Source organism: Miniopterus schreibersii (genome assembly GCF_964146895.1).
Source record: "Miniopterus schreibersii genome assembly, chromosome: 1".
NCBI lineage: Eukaryota > Metazoa > Chordata > Mammalia > Chiroptera > Miniopteridae > Miniopterus > Miniopterus schreibersii.
The window spans coordinates 194,323,781-194,342,553 of NC_138101.1; the positions used below are offsets into that span (position 1 = coordinate 194,323,781).

The 18,773-nt window shown below is 40.4% G+C and overlaps 1 protein-coding gene across 2 annotated transcripts in view; it reads right to left on the reverse strand.

Annotated features, from left to right (window-relative positions):
- BTBD7 (BTB domain containing 7) overlaps nt 1–17,947 on the reverse strand; it is a 62,635-nt gene extending 44,688 nt beyond the window's left edge. Inside the window, exon 1 of one of the 2 annotated variants that reach the window (XM_081128489.1) lies at nt 17,702–17,947. In XM_081128489.1, the coding sequence (XP_080984615.1) occupies nt 17,702–17,816 (115 nt within the window). In that variant the 5' untranslated portion in view covers nt 17,817–17,947. Of the gene's footprint in view, nt 1–17,185; nt 17,239–17,701 lie in introns of those variants that run through there. The other variant, XM_081128488.1, reaches the window with a different exon arrangement.
- Nucleotides 17,948–18,773: the final 826 nt, after the last annotated feature.

Here is an 18,773-nt window from a genome sequence, read left to right on the forward strand (position 1 = left end):
AAGATCCAGAATAAAAACATGAAAAATAAAGTTATTTACCAAGAATATATTAAAAAAAAAAAAAGATTTAAAAGATGCCCTTTGACTCTGGAAGGAATGGTGGATGGTGAAAAGTGCTGGTGTTTCTCAAGTGTCACTCCTATGGCAGTCCTTTTCTCACCTGCTTCTTTCCCCACTCTTTAAGTTCCATATTGCTTCCTGTTTTTCTTTGTAATTTCTAATGACTGCAGAAAAAACTCACTAACATAGCACAAAGTATGCTGTTAAAGCATAACAAGGAAGAATGGAGCCTTGCTTCCAGATGAAGAAAAAGCAGTGTCCACAGAAGTAGACAAGTGTTCTCACTCTCACGTCATCACATTACACACACACACACACACACACACACACACACACACAAAAGAATTAGTTTCATCTGAGAATTTTGTAAGATTTGTAGCAAACAAAACACTTTTACATTGGTCCTTTTGAGATTTAAACCTCATCAAAAATGCCTTCAAAAAGCACTCAATTTTATGATGAGCACAATTAGAGAATCTAAAACAACCACATAAGGGTTACAAGACATCATCAATCCCACTGGAGACAAAGAACAGCCAGCAAGCATTAGGGAAGTCACAGGCTGAGATAAAGATGCTTTGGCCATTTGCCACAATAATGAGCACCACAGGAACAGCTGGGGTCTTATCATGGAGGGGTGGCTTGAAATAAAAGTGTCTTTGGGACTTAGGGACAGAGTCTTTTCCTGGTAGCTCCTAGTCAATGGGAATCCCCTTCAGATGAACTGATCTGGGTGGCATTCATACATACTACTGGAGCTCTAACGCCAAAATAAACAAAGGAGGGATTTTTCTGGATCAGATATAACCATTAAGAGTACCCTCGCCCGGTAGGGCATGGTTCAGTGGTTGAGCATCGACCTAGGATCCAGGAGATGGGAGTTCGATTCCTGGTCAGGGCACATGCCCGGGTTGTGGGCTAGACAGCTGATCAATGACTCTCTCATCATTGATGTTTCTATCTCTCTCTCTCTCCCCCTCTCCTTTCCTCTCTCTGAAATCAATAAAGATATATTTTTTTAAAAAAAAGAGTACCCTCTGTCCCTAGTTCCAAATCCTGGGGATAACCTTGACTGTGCAGTTCTAGTACTAAAGCCATATTTCTCCAAGTTCTCAGGGAACAAATTCATTTATTTCTTAGGCAACCAAACCAAAACCCTATGCCAAACGAAGCACAGTATTATGTTATTTATTTCTTAATCTAATCCGCTGCCTTTACATGCTGGAAATGGGAGTTAGTCACAGTCTAATCTCTCCAGGGATATTTTCATTCCAGGCAAGCTTCGTCTGTCTTCTACATGAAGCATTAAGAAATCCAATTTTTGGATGATATGACAGGAAAGGAAAGGGAAGGGCCTATGGCACTAGGAAAGGCCTACAGGATACAATGGCCCTAGAAAGCTGGTAAATCCTTTTTTAGATTCACCATTCTGGGAGAGCTCCCTCTGTTAACAGCTGACATGGCCAATCTCAATCAGATGATCTAACCGGCTTAAATAAGTGATTGTAGCAGACCTGAGGGAGGAAAATCATGTTGAATGCAAAAGAATTTTTTAAAATACAAAAAACAACCTCTCCCCTCAAAAAAACCCTAGGCCAGCATTTCCAAAGTCTTCCCAAAATTTGAAAAATGCAGGATTAAATAGAGCCTAATAGGTTTCTTTACTTCAGGATGGGTTAGCATTATCTTCACGTGCTAAGGTCATTATAAATCTCCAAAAGGAAGTACTCAGCATGATCTAATGGAGCCCCCACCTTTGCCCCATATTTCTGATTTTAAATTTTATCATGAGTCCCAGCCGGTTCTGCTCAGTGGTTAGAGTGTTGGCTGCAGACTGAAGGGTCCTGGGTGATTCTGGCCAAGGGCTCGTACCTAGGTTGCAGGCTCGTCCCCAGTCCCAATTGGGGTGCTTGCGGGAGGCAACCAACCAGTCTCTCTCTCTCCCTGCCCCCCTTCTACTCTCTCTGAAAAGCAATGGAAAAATATCCTCGGGTGAGGATTAAAAAATAAATTGTATTATGAAAATTTTCAAAAATATGCAAAAAAGAATAGTATACTGAGCCCTCAAACCTCCATCATCCAGATTCCAGAATTATCAAAATTGCTTTGGCTTACATAATAATGCTTAAATTTGATGTGTAAAGCTTATAGCTAGCATTTAAATGTTTGTTACCAGCTTCTCATAGAAATAAAAATCTGTGATTACAATAATTACAACGCTCATCAGTTATTGAGTACTATATGAGACATCCATTCTTAAGCAGTTTACATGAATTAACTCCTATGATTTTCTCAATAACATGAGGTGTAGGTCTGTTATTCCCACTTTATTTTTTTAAAGAAAGCCTTTTTTAAAATTTATTAATTTGAGAGAGAAAGACAGACAGAGACTTTGATTTGTTGTTTCACTTAATTTATGCATTCATTGGTTGATTCTTGTATATGCCCTAATCAGGGATCAAAACCACAACCTTGCCATATTGGAACAATGTTTTAACCAACTAAGCTACCCAGCCATGGCTTATTCCCATTTTACACAAGGAGAGACTGCGAAGTTAGGAAAATGAGGCATGAAAGGCTTAGTTACTTAACCAAGGTCACAGAGCTGGTAAATTGCAAAACCAGGCTTAGCATTCAGGCTCTGATGAACAATGTTATCTTTGCAATTGTTTTCCTCCTAAATGTTTGAAGAAAAAATTTCCAGAGAAGACAAATACAGTTCCATTCCAAAAATGGGAAGTGAGTATACACCCGACAGTGTGACTTTTGTTACTTAAAAGGATCTTTCATGTTAAGCAAAAATGACTTAACTGAAAGGATAACTCATGAAATCAAAGCAAAAGTGCCTTTCCAAATGTTTACAGTAGACTGTACACTCCCTGATGGCAGGATGACACTTTTTTATGCTTGATCATCCACCCATGTACCCACCCGCCATCCATCCAATTCTGAGGATTTACATCTGGTAGGCACTTAGGCCCTGGGATACAGCAGTGACTGCATGCTGAACAGGATCTCTTATGAAATTAAGAAAAAGTCTGTTCTGGCTTCCTAGTTTAGAGCCAGACCTTCAAGATAAGAGGGCACTGAGTATAAAAGGAAAGACCATTTAAGGTATTAGAAACAGGATGAATAAATAGGAATACCTCTCGTCCTAGTCAGTGTCCCACTTCCAGTTCTCATAACCCTATACCTCTATTATCTACTAATGTTGCAGCACAGTTACTTACATTTCCACTAAACTGTTAAGTTTCCTGAGGGTAGGTACTCAGCCTATTTACCTTAGAATCCTCACCATCACCACAGAACACAAAGTAGACACAATTATTTGAGTAAATAAATGCGAGCTATTATCATGAATGTTGACAAATAATGTGTCTAAGGCCTAAAGAGTACATATGTTTGAATGTATGGGTAGGAGCTGGATCAAAAAGCCTCAAATCCCACACTAAGGTATTGGGTCTTTATTCAGAACACAATGGAGTGAACACACAATACAATACATAGATGATGTATTATAGAATTATACACTTGAAACCTATATAATTTTATTAACAAATGTCACCCCAATAAATTTTTTAAAAAAACAACACAAGGAAGAACTACTGGAACAAAGTATAAAATAGGAGAGAAGCACCAACTGTATTTGTGTTTTAGAACAATTACTAACTGGCCTCAAGGCAGAAGATACTTGATGCAAGACCTATTTGAGGATTTTACTTAAGAGTTAAATAAGATAATAAATATGGATTGACACTGGAAAGCAGAAGTAGCTCATCACAAGAGAAGGGTTTTCATGAGGGACCTGGTCCTGTGCCAGCTCTGACCTGGCCTGGATGAAATACATTATTAGAGATGTTCAGATATTCTGAAAAACTCAGTTTCTAGACACTTAAAGCTGAGGACCAGTTACTAGAAAGTGATGGATAAATGACCTATGCAGCTACACTAGAGAGACATGAACAGACCTCTTACTCTGCCACTTTTACCACAGAGCTCATACTCAAAATGCTTTGTCCAGACTTAAAACCTCAAAATAAGATCCTCCTGACGTAACAGGGGAAAATGGAAACAGAGGGCTGAAAAGGTCTAGAAGCCTGAATCTTAGCCCCTGGGCCTTGCTTATCCCCGTCTGAGCCTTTGGCAGTGCTGAGACCCGATGGGGAAGGAAGCCCGGGCCAGAACAGTGACCAACACAGCAGCCAAAACAGAAGCTGCTTGGCCCTGCCATCCCCAACACCAAAATGTTTGTTGTCTTCTCCAACAGGTATATTCCCCAAAACTGAGGCAGCTCTAAAAGGGTCAAAATTTTTTTCTCCAACAGCTAGGAAAAAGGGCCTACAATCAGAAGGTGGAAATGACTATGAGGCTCAAGACAGATGGTAGAACCTGTCCAATCAACTGTGCCATTTGGTTCATGATAGAAAGACTAGCTTTAAGTCAGACACACACTATTTGAATGAATAAATGAAATCCTTGTTTTTAACTGGGACAACTGTTTCTACTGTTAGCTTAGTGATATATAGAAAAGTGACTCTGGGTGTTTTAGAGAAGTGAATGAGAAATCTGAGTCTAGGTTAGCATTTACAGAGGATTTGCAGAGAACTGAAAGCAAAGAATACATTAAAAGAAACTGAATTTAGAAAACAAAATTTCTCATAAACCATTCAAAACCAAAAAATTCCCATTTTCTCATACAAACTTATTTAGCAAATGTTAAAAAATATATAAGGACTTATTTCTTGTTGATGAGTTTTTGAGGGTTCCATGGCAGAGTTGGAGAAAAACAAAAACCATGCTGAGTGAATCTGATAGTAAGCCTGAGACTATGGCTGCACGTGGGGAAGAGAAAAATAAAGGACAAAACAGAACCATGAATACAAACACTCAACAGTACCCTTATCCAAGGCAGTTTTCATAAAGACATCCAATTCCAAAGTATTGGATCAAGGGAATAGTCATGTGAATGGTCCCATGAATTATTCAAGTTCTTATAAATGGGAAGATATAATGGTTTGGGAGCTAGAGATAACTCTGTATTAAAATTCTATTTTCCCTCACATCCCCCAGACTAAGAGAGTTCAGACAAACATGGGAGGAAAACCCAGTACTTTAAATTTTCAGGAAAAAGAACAAGCTATATATAATAAGGCATTGGCTTTATTTAATTATTTTTTATTGATTTTAGAGAGTGAGAGGGGAGAAATGATTTGTTGTTCCACTTACTTATGCATTCACTGGTTTCTTGTATGCACCCTGACCAGGGGACCCAATCTGCAACCTTGGTGTATTGGGAGGGTGCACTAACCAAATAAGCTACCTGGCCAGGTGGGGCATTAGCTTTAATAATGGCCATACATTCCATTCTGATGGGCTTCTGCCCATTAGAGTACCCGCAGATATCTACAGAATCTTTGTAAGCGTATCAAATGAAGATGTGTTCCTAAATTTCTTAAGTCTATAATTAGAAAAATTTTGTATACAGCGGTCCTAGTAAAGGAAGCAATGATAGGTTTGATGATGAGCAAGTTTTGAGAAACTATGAAGAACCCTCTTGCAGAGACACCAATGAAACCTTACATAAAACAAGAAGTAGCCCGGCCGGGCGTGGCTCAGTGGTTGAGCATCGGCCTAGAATCCAGGAGATCGTGGTTCAATTCCCAGTCAGGGCACATGCCCGGGTTGCAGGCTTGATCCCCAGTTGGGGGCGTGCAGGAGGCAGCTGATCAATGACGACTCTCTCACCATTCATGTTTTTCAACTCTCTCTCTCTCCTCTCCCTCCCTCTCTCTGAAATCAATAAAGATATATTTAAAACACAGACACACACACACACACAAAACAAGTAGAAAATCAGACAAAACTCTTAACCTAGTAAGAATTTTTAGAGGCCTTTCTTGGAACTATGATAAAAAAAATTTTCCTGAGCCCCACTGTTCATCCTGTGTTACCTACTTGCTGTAGCAGAAACACAGGAAGTGGATATTACAGTAAAAATATATGACAGTGGAACAGATATTCTGGGTCATGTTTATGCAATGTAAGTCTGCATCTCCTAAAACACCATTTTGCATTTGTTGAGGATATCTATAGTAAAAAATTAAGATAATTCATATGAAGCCCTTATCATAGAACAACTAGTAAATGTTCAACAAATTAGTGAGGGGGTGATAGAGAGGGAGAAGGGAATGGTGATGAGGTCTCTACCTTGCATGACTGGGTAGTTAGAAATGCTGTGAACCAAGAAGAAACATGGGACGCAATGTGAAGGTGAACTGGGAATAATAAAGATAATGGGTTTGAGGTTTCAGAAAGACATACCAAGGAAGAAATAATGCAAACACAGCATAGGAAGAAATCTAAAAACAAGTTTCCTAATACTAGTATTTTCAGTTCTGAAGAGATATGTATTACAATACAGCATTCTTTCAATATGATAATTCATCTACTTCTGATTGAGGATTTTATTTACAAATGTCCTATCAATGTTTGCAAAAGACAAATGGAGGATCTAAGAAGGGATACTGTTCATTCCTCAAGGCACAAAGCCATTTAGGCATAACTCTGCATTACTGCACAGTGCCTGGCAAAACAAAGGTGCTATCACAGTTCTCCTCGAATATTTAACATGTCTGAGTCCATGTGTTCACCCAACAGTATTTGTATTGTCATCTAGATACTATCAGTAAGATATCGTATATATTAAAGTATTTTATTAACTAAGATTTTTAGAGATCACTTCTTGAAACCAAGATTCTCTTCATCAGTTGTCTCATATCTGTCTTTTCTGAACAGAAGATAAATATCTTTTGGGTTCACTGTGCCAAGAAAAATAACATCTCACAGGAAGAGGGTATGTTCTATGTGGTATCATTGTTGGAATATCATCTTGGCAGCAGTAATACCTTGCCAGCATCTCCCACCCCACAAATGAATAGATGTACAATGTTTTCTAAAGTCATTAACAGGATAAATATATGAATAAAATTCCCTAACATTTTTTCCATCTTTAGTTTTTCCCTTACCTTTCTTTCTACTGAGATAAATCATCCTTATGAGAGTACTACGTGCTAGTTGAGACAGGTCTTCATTTCACTCCTGAGTTGTGTCTTTAAAAAGCATCCTGCTCCTACTTTGGGGCCTGCTATTCCCTTCTCCTGGACTTTTCACAAATTCTTCACATGGTTCGCTCTCTCATTTTATTCAGGTCTTTGCTCAAATGTCCTACCCTCAAAGAGGCTTTTCCTAATCATCCTGTATATTAAAAAAAAATTTTTATCCTATTCCATCCCATCCACAATTCTCTATTCCGTTTCTTTAGCTAATTCTTCTTTACAGCACTTTTCAGCACTTAAAATTATATTCCTTCCTGTTTGCTTGCTAACTGACTCACACTACAATGTAAGCTCTATGAGAGCCAGAATTTCATTTACCCAACACTAAATCTTCAGAACATAGAACAGTGCCTCATGCATAGGAGGAATTGAGTTGAAAACTGCTGAATGAAATCAGTTTTTAAAAAATACACATTTAATAAGACTTGTTTGTAATCATTCTTTAAACTTTTCAGTCCAAAAACTGTTTCCCAGGATCCATATTCCTTGTATATAGTCAAAGCCTCTTAGAAACGTATGATTTAAAAATTACACTAGTACTTGGGGTGGGAGTGGGGAAAACGTTTCCCAAAAGAAAAGAAAAAAGGGACTCATGGATCACAAATCAGAGCCTCAAATATGACTCTGTTGGGATGTTTCAAAATACATAAGCAATAGCCCTGGCTGGTGTGGCTCAGCTGGTTGGAGCATCATTCTGTACAATGAAAGGTTGTAGGTTTGATTCCTGGTCAGTGCACATACCCAGGTTGTGGGTTCAATCCCCAGTCAGGATGAGTACAGTAGGCAACCGATCGATGTTTCTCTCTCTTTCTCTCTCTCTAAAATCAATAATAATAAAAATACATATGCAATAAAGTAATTATTTTTAAAAAAACACTAATTCCTCAAAAAACTGAACACAGAATTATCCCACAATTTAGCAATTCCACTCTGGCTATATACCTCCCAAAAATAAAAACAAGGACTTGAACAGATATTTGTACACACACGTTCACAGCAACATTATTCACAATAGCTTAAAGGTAGAAACAAAAACTAAGTGCCCATCAACAGATGAATGGGTGAACAAAACATTAACTATACACATAATGGAATATTTTTAGGCCTTAAAAAGGAAGGAAATTCTGACACGTTACATCATAGATAAGTCCTGAGGATATTATGTTAAGTGAAAAAAGCAAGTCACAGAAGGACAAATATCATATGAGTTTATTTATATGAGGTACCGAGAGTAGTCAGAATCAGAGAAAGAGAGTGGAATGACAGTTCCTAGGGGCTGGAGAGTTAGTATTCATTGGGCACAGAGCTTCAGTTGAAGAACATAGAAAACGTTCTGGGGATAGATGGTGGTGATGGGTGCACAACAATACGACTGTACTTAAAGCCATAGAACTATACAATTAAAACTGGTTAAAATGGTAAATTTTGTTACATATTTTTAACCATAATTTAAAACCCCCACTAATATAGGTAGAAAAGCAATGACATGTTTTCTGTTTTGTATGTTCTTTTAATGATTGTAAGGCAAGTATCTTATAGGGATATTTAGTTTACAAGTGCTTTTTTACACATTAAGTCATTTTATTCTTACATTAAGTCTTTGATGTAGGACAGGCTTCATTTTCTTATCTCTGAATGAGGCAGTTAAGGTAGAATGTGAAGTGATTTACCTGAAGTAAAATATATGTGGTAAAATGGCAAAGCTTCAAAACTAAATCCTAAGCATTTTGATCCCTAATTTAGTGTTTTCTTCCCTAAACAAGAAAGCATCTCAAAAGCATCCAGTTCCATACCAATCTTTCTGAAGAAAACAGCCATGTCTTCCTTCTGCTACTCTATGTCTACTGCACTGCTGCTTTTGTTACTCAAGTCTTAAACTGCTAAAGTTTCCCCTCTACCACCCCCATTTAAGGTTAGGAAACAGATCTTAAATTAATCTCCAATGCTCTGCATTGTTGATGAACAATAAAAAGTTTCTGGATTGTGAATTATATTCAGCCTCCTAGCATTCAAACAGAAAAGGCAATTATGACTATACTTCTTTATTTTCACTCCTTCCTATTACTTGTTTTTTCCTCCTTTGCAGGAGATATTTTTGTAATTTCTGTAAAAAAAGAAAAAAATATACACAAAAGTAGAGAGAACAGTAAAACAAACCTCCACCCATCACCAAATTTCAACAATTACCAATTTGTGGTAGTCTTGTATCACTATATCCCAATCCACTCTCTACCCAATCCCTCTGGATTATTTTGATGCCAAGTCCCAGATAGCATATTATTCCATCCGTCAACATTTCCTTATGCATCTCTAAAAGAAAGAATCTAAAAGAACTACAATACCATTATCACAACTAAAATAACGAACAATAATTTCTCAATAAGAACCTCCCAGGCAGTGTTCACATTTCCCCAATTGTTTCATTTTTTTTCTTAGCTTTTTAAAATCAGAACTCAAATAAGGTTCTGATTCAAAAAAACATTGTGACTGGATAACTATGTCATTTAAATCTTTTTTTTGTTTGTTAATCCTTACACAAGGATATTTTTTCCACTGATTTTTTTTTAGAGAGAGTGGAAGGCAGGGAGGGAGGAAAAGAGGGAGAGAGACATCGCTGTGAGAGAGCCACATCAACTGGTTGCCTCCCGCATGCAACATCAGGGCTGGGGATCAAACTTGCAAACTAGGCGCGTGCCCTTGACTGGAAAAGGAACCTGTGACCCTTCAATGCCCAGGCCAAAGTTCTAACCACAACGGTCATGGCTCTTAAATCTTCTTTAACAGGTTCCTCCCTGCACCCATCCTTTTCCCCCTGGTAATTTGATGTTCAAACCACAACGGTCAGGGTTCTTAAATCTTCTTTAAACAGGTTCCTCCCTGCACCCATACTTTTCCTCCTGGTAATTTTCTTTTTGAAAAAGTCAGGTTATCTGGTAGCTTCTGGATTTTGCCAAATACATCACCATGATGCAGTTTAATATGTTCTTCTGATTCCTGTATTTCCTGTAATTGATAATTAGACCCAGTGACTTTATTAGATTCAGAATTATTGTTGTATTTTAAAGTTTATTTTGCCAAGACTGCTTCATAGGTGGTGGTGTGTACTTCCAACAACAGATACAACTCTGGCTGGCATGGCTCAGTGGTTAAGAGTGTTGGCCTGTGGACCAAAGGGTTGTGGGTTCAATTCCGGTCAAGGGCATATATCTGGGTTGCAGGTTCATTCCCTGACTCTGGCGGAGATGCGTGTGGTAACCAACCAACTGGGTGTGTCCCTCTTGCATCGATGTTTCTCTCTCTCCCCACACCCCTCAGTCCCTTCCACTTATGGAAAAAATATCCTTGGATGAGAATTAACAAAAAAACAAAACAAACAAACAAACAGGTACAAAATGTCTACTTCTCAGTCTGATATTAACAATTATCAATGATCACCAACTACAGTCATTAATTCATTAAGGGTTGGAACATGGAAATATTCTATTATTCCTTCTTTATGCATTAGTTGGAATGCTTCTGTAAAAAAAAACTCAACTATTCAATTGTTTGATGTACATTTTGCACAGAAAAGGTCAAATAAATTTTTAGATTTACTAATTTTGAAAACAATTAACTTCCCATCATCCTCTAAGTATGAGGAGAGAGCTTTTTAAAAACAATTTTATGTATTTGTATTTGTGGATTTAACCATATTTGATGGGTTTCAATCCTTGGAATTGGGAATTTTAATTCTCCTTTGTCAGACTTTATTGTTGAAGCATGTGACAGAACTCTGACTTAGTAATTAAGGTTTAAGTGAGATTTCTCTGTCATAAGCTATTACTAACATTTGCTACAAACTCATTCTGTTCTGCCACAAAAGCTTTTTTGCTTACCAGAAAATTTCTCATGTCTAGTCTCAAGCAAGCAAAAAATATTTTGGGAAAGTCTGAAGACAAGAATAACTAGGCCTTATGAAGCAAATTATGAAATTTTCCTCTAAAAAAAATCCACAGATAAAACAGGCTTAATATAATTTCAAAATATAGGGAAAAAAGACACATATTATCCTTGAAGTTAGTTCTGGCATTCAAGTCTCCCTCTGAAGGAAGGGAGGGGGGGGGAGGGGAGGGGAGGGGAGGGGAGGGGAGGGGAGGGGAGGGGAGGGGGAAAGGGAGGGAATTGTATATTAACACAATTCATTTATTGCTCCTTTCAGGATTCCTCTTTAGCAGGTAAGATTTTTCCATAACATTTAAGAGACTGTCAAACTTTTTATCTAAGCGAACACTTTCAGAAAATAAGGGCAAGCAAAAACCACTTTGCATGCCTGGTCTAATTGATTTTTCCATTTCACTTTAGTTTAAAGACAATACCATACCTTATGTTTATTTAAAAATTGTTTACAAAGTACTTTTTCATGTTGTTATTTCATCCTAACAACTCACTCACTGAGTATCTATAATGTACCAGACATTGTGCTACATACTATAGGCTTTGGCTCAAAGTACACAGAGTTCTGTGGAGAAGGCATACATACAAGCAAGTGATTCTAGTACACTGCAGTAAGGGCTGGAAGAGAGGTCCAAAGTACTAATGGAATGAGTACTATAACTACTGGTAAAGGTAATGTTTAAACTGAGTCTAGAAAAATAAAGAGGATTGTATCAATCAAGAGATTTTTTGATGGCAAATAACTCCAAAGAATTGGCTTAACCAATAACAAATGTATCTGTCATGAGGAGAAATCCTTGGGTAGGGAAAGCTCCAGGCCCAGTACAATATATGTCTAAAATAATGTTATCATGACCCAAGTACATGCTACCTCACTGCTCTGCCATCCTCAGGGCATGCTTCATCATTCCAGTGGCAATTTGGGTCACATGTTCATATACAAAAAGGGAAAAATCCTCTCCCCCAGAAACAGAATGTCTCCTTCCCTTCAATCTGACTGGGACAAATAACAGTTTATAGGGAAATGCCTTGAGTTGACTGGCTTGGAATAATCAAAATCTAGCCCTGGAGTAGGTGATGAATCATTTTCTCAGTCTCCTGGATGACAAAGAATAAAAACTCCAAAAACTGGGATAAACACATGAAAAACAGAAGAAAACAAGTAGCAGCTTGTTTGGCTGGTATGGCTGGAGTGATGGGAAATCTAAGGTTGAACAGTCTCAAACTCTTGTGAATTTGGACTTTATCCTATAGACAATGGAAAATTAACAAATGTTTAGGTAGGGAAGTAATATGCTCCAATAGTGTTTTTTAGCAATAGTATGGTAGCAATATAGAGAACTGCCAGAGAAAAGAGGGAGAACAGAAGACTAACTGGCCAAGACTTGGTTGGTAGGCTGTTCAGTAAATAGTCCAGACTAATAATGAAGTGGAAACAGCGAGGGAAAGGATGGAATAAATACTTGCAAGGTGGCAAAGCAGCTATGTAAGACACTGCTTATACATATATATATACACATACGTAACACACACACACACACACTTTTTTTTGTTTTACAGATGAGGAAAATTAAGCCTCAGACAGGTTAAATGGCTTGCTTAAAATCATATAAACAGTAGTCACAGTCTGAGTGGGGGTTTGAATCCCAGCCCAGTGTCCCATCACAACTATATCTAAAAACACTCCAACAATGCTCAAAAAGAGGGACTTGTTTTGAATTTTGTGATTAAAAAATATATATATTTTTAATTGATTTTAGAGAGAGAGGAAGGGAGAGGGAGAGAAACACAGATCAGCTGTCAGGTAGAGCCAGCCCTGGCCAGGAATCGAACCAGCGACCTTTTGGTACAGGGACGACACTCAACCAACTAAGCACAACGGCCAGGGCCTGAATTCTGTGATCTAAAGGGTACTGCGTGTATTGCATTATGATCATTCCTATTTATTCCAACCTTAACATAATATTCATTACATGGATTTAATGTGAATTATAAAATTTAGTACATTATATGTTTTTGAAGTTTCTATATTATTTAAGACAGTAAGGATGTAAAAAAAACTCAATTTGTAATGCCAAATTTACAGACTGTCAAAATTTTAATAATTAAAAAAAAATTAAAAGTCACTGCAGCCCTGGCTGGTGTGGCTCAATTGGTTGGAGTGTCATCCCATGCACCGGAAAGGTTGCTGGTTTGATGTCCACTCAGATCACATGCCTGGGTTTCAGGTTCCATCTCTGATCCGGGTGGGTGCGGGAAGCAGCCAATTGATGATGTTTCTCTCTCTCTCTCTCCTTCCCGCCATCTAAAACGAATAAAAAACATTTTAAAAAATACTGCATTTAAAAAAAAAAAAATACTGCAGTTTGCATTGAATATTTTTTCAATTTCTCTTGCAAATAAGCTAGGGACTGAATGTTTGAATTTCAATATAAACCTAAAGTTAATTATGACTCTGAAATTTTGGACTCTGATAATTAACTTGCTTCCACTAATATCAACTTAAAAAGAAAAATGTTACCTCATTTTTTAAGATACCTCTTTTTTAAAAACTCACTTGCCTGTTTCTTTTTAGAGTGAAGTTTGGTAAGTTGAATTTCATCAAAATTAAAAACTTTTGGCCCTGACTGGTGTGGCTCAGTTGGGTGGCACCAAAGGGTCACGGGTTCGACTCCCGGTCAGGACGTGTACAGGAGGCAACCAATCCATGTCTCTCTCTCACACTGATGCTTCTCTTTCTTTCTCTCTCTCTCCCTCCCCTTCTTCCCTCTCTAAAATCAATAATAAATAAATAAAATTTTAAAAAAACAAAAAAATTTTTAAACTTTTATGCATCAAAGGACACTCAACAGAGTGATAAGGCAATGCACAGAATGGCAGAAAATATCTGCAAATCATATATGTGATAAGAGACTGATATCCAGAACACATAAATAACTACCAACAATAACAAAGAAATTTAATTTAAAAATGGGTAAATAATTTAAATAGGTATTTCTCCAAAGAAGATATGCAAATCAGAATCAGATGCCACTTTACACCCATTAGTATGACTATTATAAAAATAAAATAGCAATTGTTGAGGAAGGTGTGGAGAAATTGGAACCCTTATACAGTGCTGATGGAAAAGCAAAACTTTCTGGGTTTACACCAAAAAGAATTGAAAGCACGTGCTCAGATATTTGTACACCTATGCTCATAGCAACATTATTCACAACAGTCTCAAAATGGGGGCAAACCAAGTACCCACAGACAGATAAATGTGTGAATAAAGAGTGTATTATATACATACAATGGAGTACTATTCAGCCTTAAAAAGGAAAGGAATTCTGACAAATGCTACAAGATAGATGAACCATGAAGATATTATGCTAAGTGAAATAAGCCAGTCACATAAGTATAAATATTGTATGATTCCACTTATATGAGGTTCCCAGTGTAGTCAAATTCAGAGACAGAAAGTAGAATGGTGATTGCCAGAGACTGTGGGTAAAGGGAAATGGTAAGTTAGTGTTTCACAGATAGAAAATTTCAGTTGGGGAAGATGAAGAGAGTATAGGAGATGGATGGTGGTGATGGTTGTGCAACAATCTTTTTCTTTTTAAAAAAAAAATAGTTTATTGATTTTTAGAGAGAGAGGAAGGGATGGGGGAGGGGAGAGAAACCATTGATGTGAGAGTGCAACATCTATCGGCTGCCTTCTGTATGCCCCCTACCAGGGATCGAGCCAGCAACTGGGCATGTGCCCTTGACCAGGAGTCAACCAGCCAATAGAACCGGCAATCTCTTGGTGCACAGGACAATGCCCAACCTACTGAGCCACACTGGTGAGGGCAATTGCACAACTGGAATTTTATATTATGTATATTTACTACAATAAAAACAAAAACAACATCTGCTATGTATCCTTCCTATCGACTCTATCCTAGTCTAAGATCTCATCTCACATCCAGGTAATCGCAATAGCTACCGTCGTCCCTGGTTCAGTCCAGTCTCTTCTCACTCTAACTTAATCTGTAGATAACTGAGAGGTCCATCTTGTTGGTTTATCACATTAATGTCTGGCCTCCAAACTTTCAAAGGCTCCCCGGATCTTGCAAAAGAGGGTAAAAATCTAAATCTCAATCCAATATTCAAACTCTTATGCAGACAGAAATCTTCCAACTGTCTCATGTTTTCCTTTTAGTTCCCCAAAGAAATTTAGTCAGCTCATCCTAGTTTCCCTTCACACCCCTCCTCCCAAACTAATCTCCACATTATACTCTTGCTTTTACCTCGCAAAGTAACTGCTCCAATCTCTCTGTAAATCTAAACCCTCAGAGGCTAGCTCAAGTCCCAAGTGTTCCAGGAAGTTCTTTAGACTCCTGACACCTCATTCATCTCCCTCTAACCAGAACACCAACAGCATTCTTTGCATTGGTAGAACTTACTAGACTGTCTTCTAGACTCACAGATACATATCTTATCTTTCCTGAGAGTAAAGTCTATATTTTACACTTTCTGTTTTCTTCCTGTAGTATAACGCAAAACACAAAGCAGACCACCTGTTTAATTGAACACAAGGTGCAATTTTGGATGTGTGCATTTCATTGACTAAATTATGAAGTCAGAATCATTCGACATTACTGTATTTCTGAAAGTTAACCTCTGACACGACAAAGAAATTGCCGTGACGCAAGACACATGGAAACTAGGTGGTACAATGCAGCAAACATAAAACAGGTGTTTTAAATCCTAAAATTAGAATCTGATACAAAAAACTTGTTTAAATGCTGGTGTTGGGGCACAGAACAGTACAGTAGTTAGGTTATAGGACAAAATATTCACCTTTGGGTTTTACTAAATGCATGCAAGAATGAGCTATGCATGCTATAACTGGGCAAAATGCAGTCACAGGCCTATGAAAACTCTAAATGAACTGTCAGTTTTTATTAAATTCAGGTTAGGAAAAAAAATCATCAGTTACTTATGGTAACTGATGGTAGCCGTCAGAATCAGAGCAAGGTTCTTTCTTTTCTGCTTTCAACTTTGCTGCACAAAGACCTAGGGATGGGTACTAATGGTGAAGGTTGCAATATGAACAAGAGGATCAGGAGTGTAGTGAAAAGAGTTCTTTAAATGGGGTGTAGACAGGCCTACATTCTAGTTTTGGTCCAATCCCTGAGGAGCTGTAGGACCCACTCATCTACCTGTGCCAGTTTCCCAGCTCTAAAACAAGTCGCACCAGATCTCTAAAGGTTTTCCTGACTCCAAAATCCCAAGATAAGTTTAACCACAGCTGCCATTAAAGTGTGATTCTTGCCCTAGCCAGTTTGGCTGAATGGTTAGAGCGTCCGCCCTGGGACTGAAGAGTCCCTTCCATTCCGGCCAAAGGCACGTTTCTCAACTGCAGGCTCCATCCCTGTGCCCCTAAGCGGGAGGCAACCACTGTATGTCTCTCACTCACACTGATGTTTCTCTCTCTCTCCCCCTTCCACTCTCTCTGAAAAAGCAATGGAAAAATATCCTCTGGTGAGGATTAAAAAAAAAAAAAAAAGTGATTCTTACAATTGCAAATATTTCTTCCACATTTCCGGAAGAAAGTAATTTATTTCAGCAATCTAAAAGAAATGGATGCTATTCAAAGACAAAAGTCTGTGTTTGTTGAAAAAACTAAGTAATTCTGAAAAAATGCCTATGGCCTCGTTACGGTAAGATGTTTCAGCAGAGGGAATGGTGCTCTGGTAAAGATAACCAAAGCTGCTTCTGTAAATTAGGCCTAATGCACAGTACTTATTATGTGTGCTGGAATGTGAAGACGTGCTATTGTAGTTCAAAGCAGAAGCAACACTCAAAGCTTCTCAAAAAGCAAACACAAAACCAAAAAAAAAACACAAAAAACCCCAAAACCGGCGTGAAAGTTCTCATCGTTGGAGTAAGGATAATAAACAATTGTGCAAATGATAACACACTGAAAAAGGTACGCTTTTAGCCACTCGAGTACTCCAGGCACAGACTCCTTTATCAAACACTCAGCATTGTCTCCCTTCCAACCTGTCAAAGCGCGATTCCAGTCTGATCCCGAAACAGAAACTTACCCGTACGAGCTAACTTCTCCCCCTGGGAGCAGCCGTCGACAGGCCTGGTCCCTCTTCAATTCCGGCCGGCCGCTCTCAAGTCCACCCCGGGCGGTCGCAGCCCCGCAGCCGGGTAAACACGCCCCCGAGCCTTCGGAGCGGTTTCCCGGCGTCCTGGGAGCGGCGGGTCCAGCCCCTCCGCGACCAGAGCTGGCGGGGCGGCCGCCGCGGCCACCTAGGGCCGCTCTCCGCGCCCCGAGCGCCACACCTCGAGCCTCTGCCCCCGGGACAGCGGCGCGCCGCCAAGCCCGCCCCTCGGAGGGCACGGGGACCGGCCAGTCTGCCGACGCCGCCGTCGCCTCACCCCCGGACAGACGACTGTTCCTTCCCCGGCGGCGGTCCGGCGCCTCCCGCGGCGGCCCGACCAAGGCACGGCCCCCTCACCACCCAGGCACAGCCCCTTCCTCGCCGGGACGCCCAGCGCCGCGCCCGGCACAGCCTCGGCTCACAGCCTCAGAGACACCGAGGGACACTCACCCTGGAGGCTCCTCCCGCCGCTGCTGCTGCTACCGCCGCTGGAACCGCGGCCGTCGCCCCCGCCGCCGCCGCCACCAGCACCGCGGTCCGCACCGGCGCCAGCACCCCCAGCCATCCTCCTCCTCCTCCTGCCGCCGCCGCTGCCGCCTTCTGCGCTCCTGTCAGTGGCTCAGGCTCCGGGACTGCTCCAGGTTCCCCTCGCCGCCATTTTGACGCCTAGAGAGAGCAGGAGGGGCTCCGCTCCGCGCGTCCCTGGGGCGCCTGCGCGGCGCTGCGGAGCCAGCCCCAGCCCCCGCCCTCTCTCGCTGTCGACGCGCCGGGGGTCACGTGAGCCTCGGGCGGCGCGCGCACCGGGCGGGGCGGGGCGGGGCGGGGCGGGGGAGGCGCGTTCCCGGGACCCGCGAGCCCCGGGTGCTGAGCGCGCGCGCATTATTCCTGCTCCGCTACCGGGTTCGGGGCTTTGTGCGTCCTGAGTTTGAAGTTCGTCGTAGTATCCTGCTTATTCCAGGGAATGGGGACGAATCCTTACATGTATCAGGATGGAATTGTAGTGACGACGAAGCGGGCCCACCAGTTGTACCGATTCCGGTTTCCGTTGGTCGGCCGGCGTCCCGATTGATCGCGCACAGCGCGTCAGCCTCCGAGAGGAGCCTGCGCCGCCGCCGGGTCCTGTCGGACGTTCTCGGTGCTTGGCAGTTTCTCTTACGCCCTGTCTGCGTGGTGCTTTTACAGGCACCACCTTGCTAGTTGTGTAGTCGCTTAAACAAACAAATCTTAAAGACATTGAAAAGTTTTTCTCAACAAGACACCCTCATAAACGGGGGACAAGAATTGATGAAAGCCCGCAGTTGCCACGTGGAAGAGCCAAATTGCTCTAACCGAGATGGCCCTTGTTTGGCAATTTGCAAAAATTTAAGCGATTCAAGCCCTATATTTATGGAGCACCTTACAGTTCTCAAAACACCGGCTACCTTGGAACACCAAAACTATCCCTTGAGGTGGGACAGGTATTATTATCATCATTTACAGCTGAGGGGATAGACTTCGAAATACCAAGTCCTTTGCCCAGGGG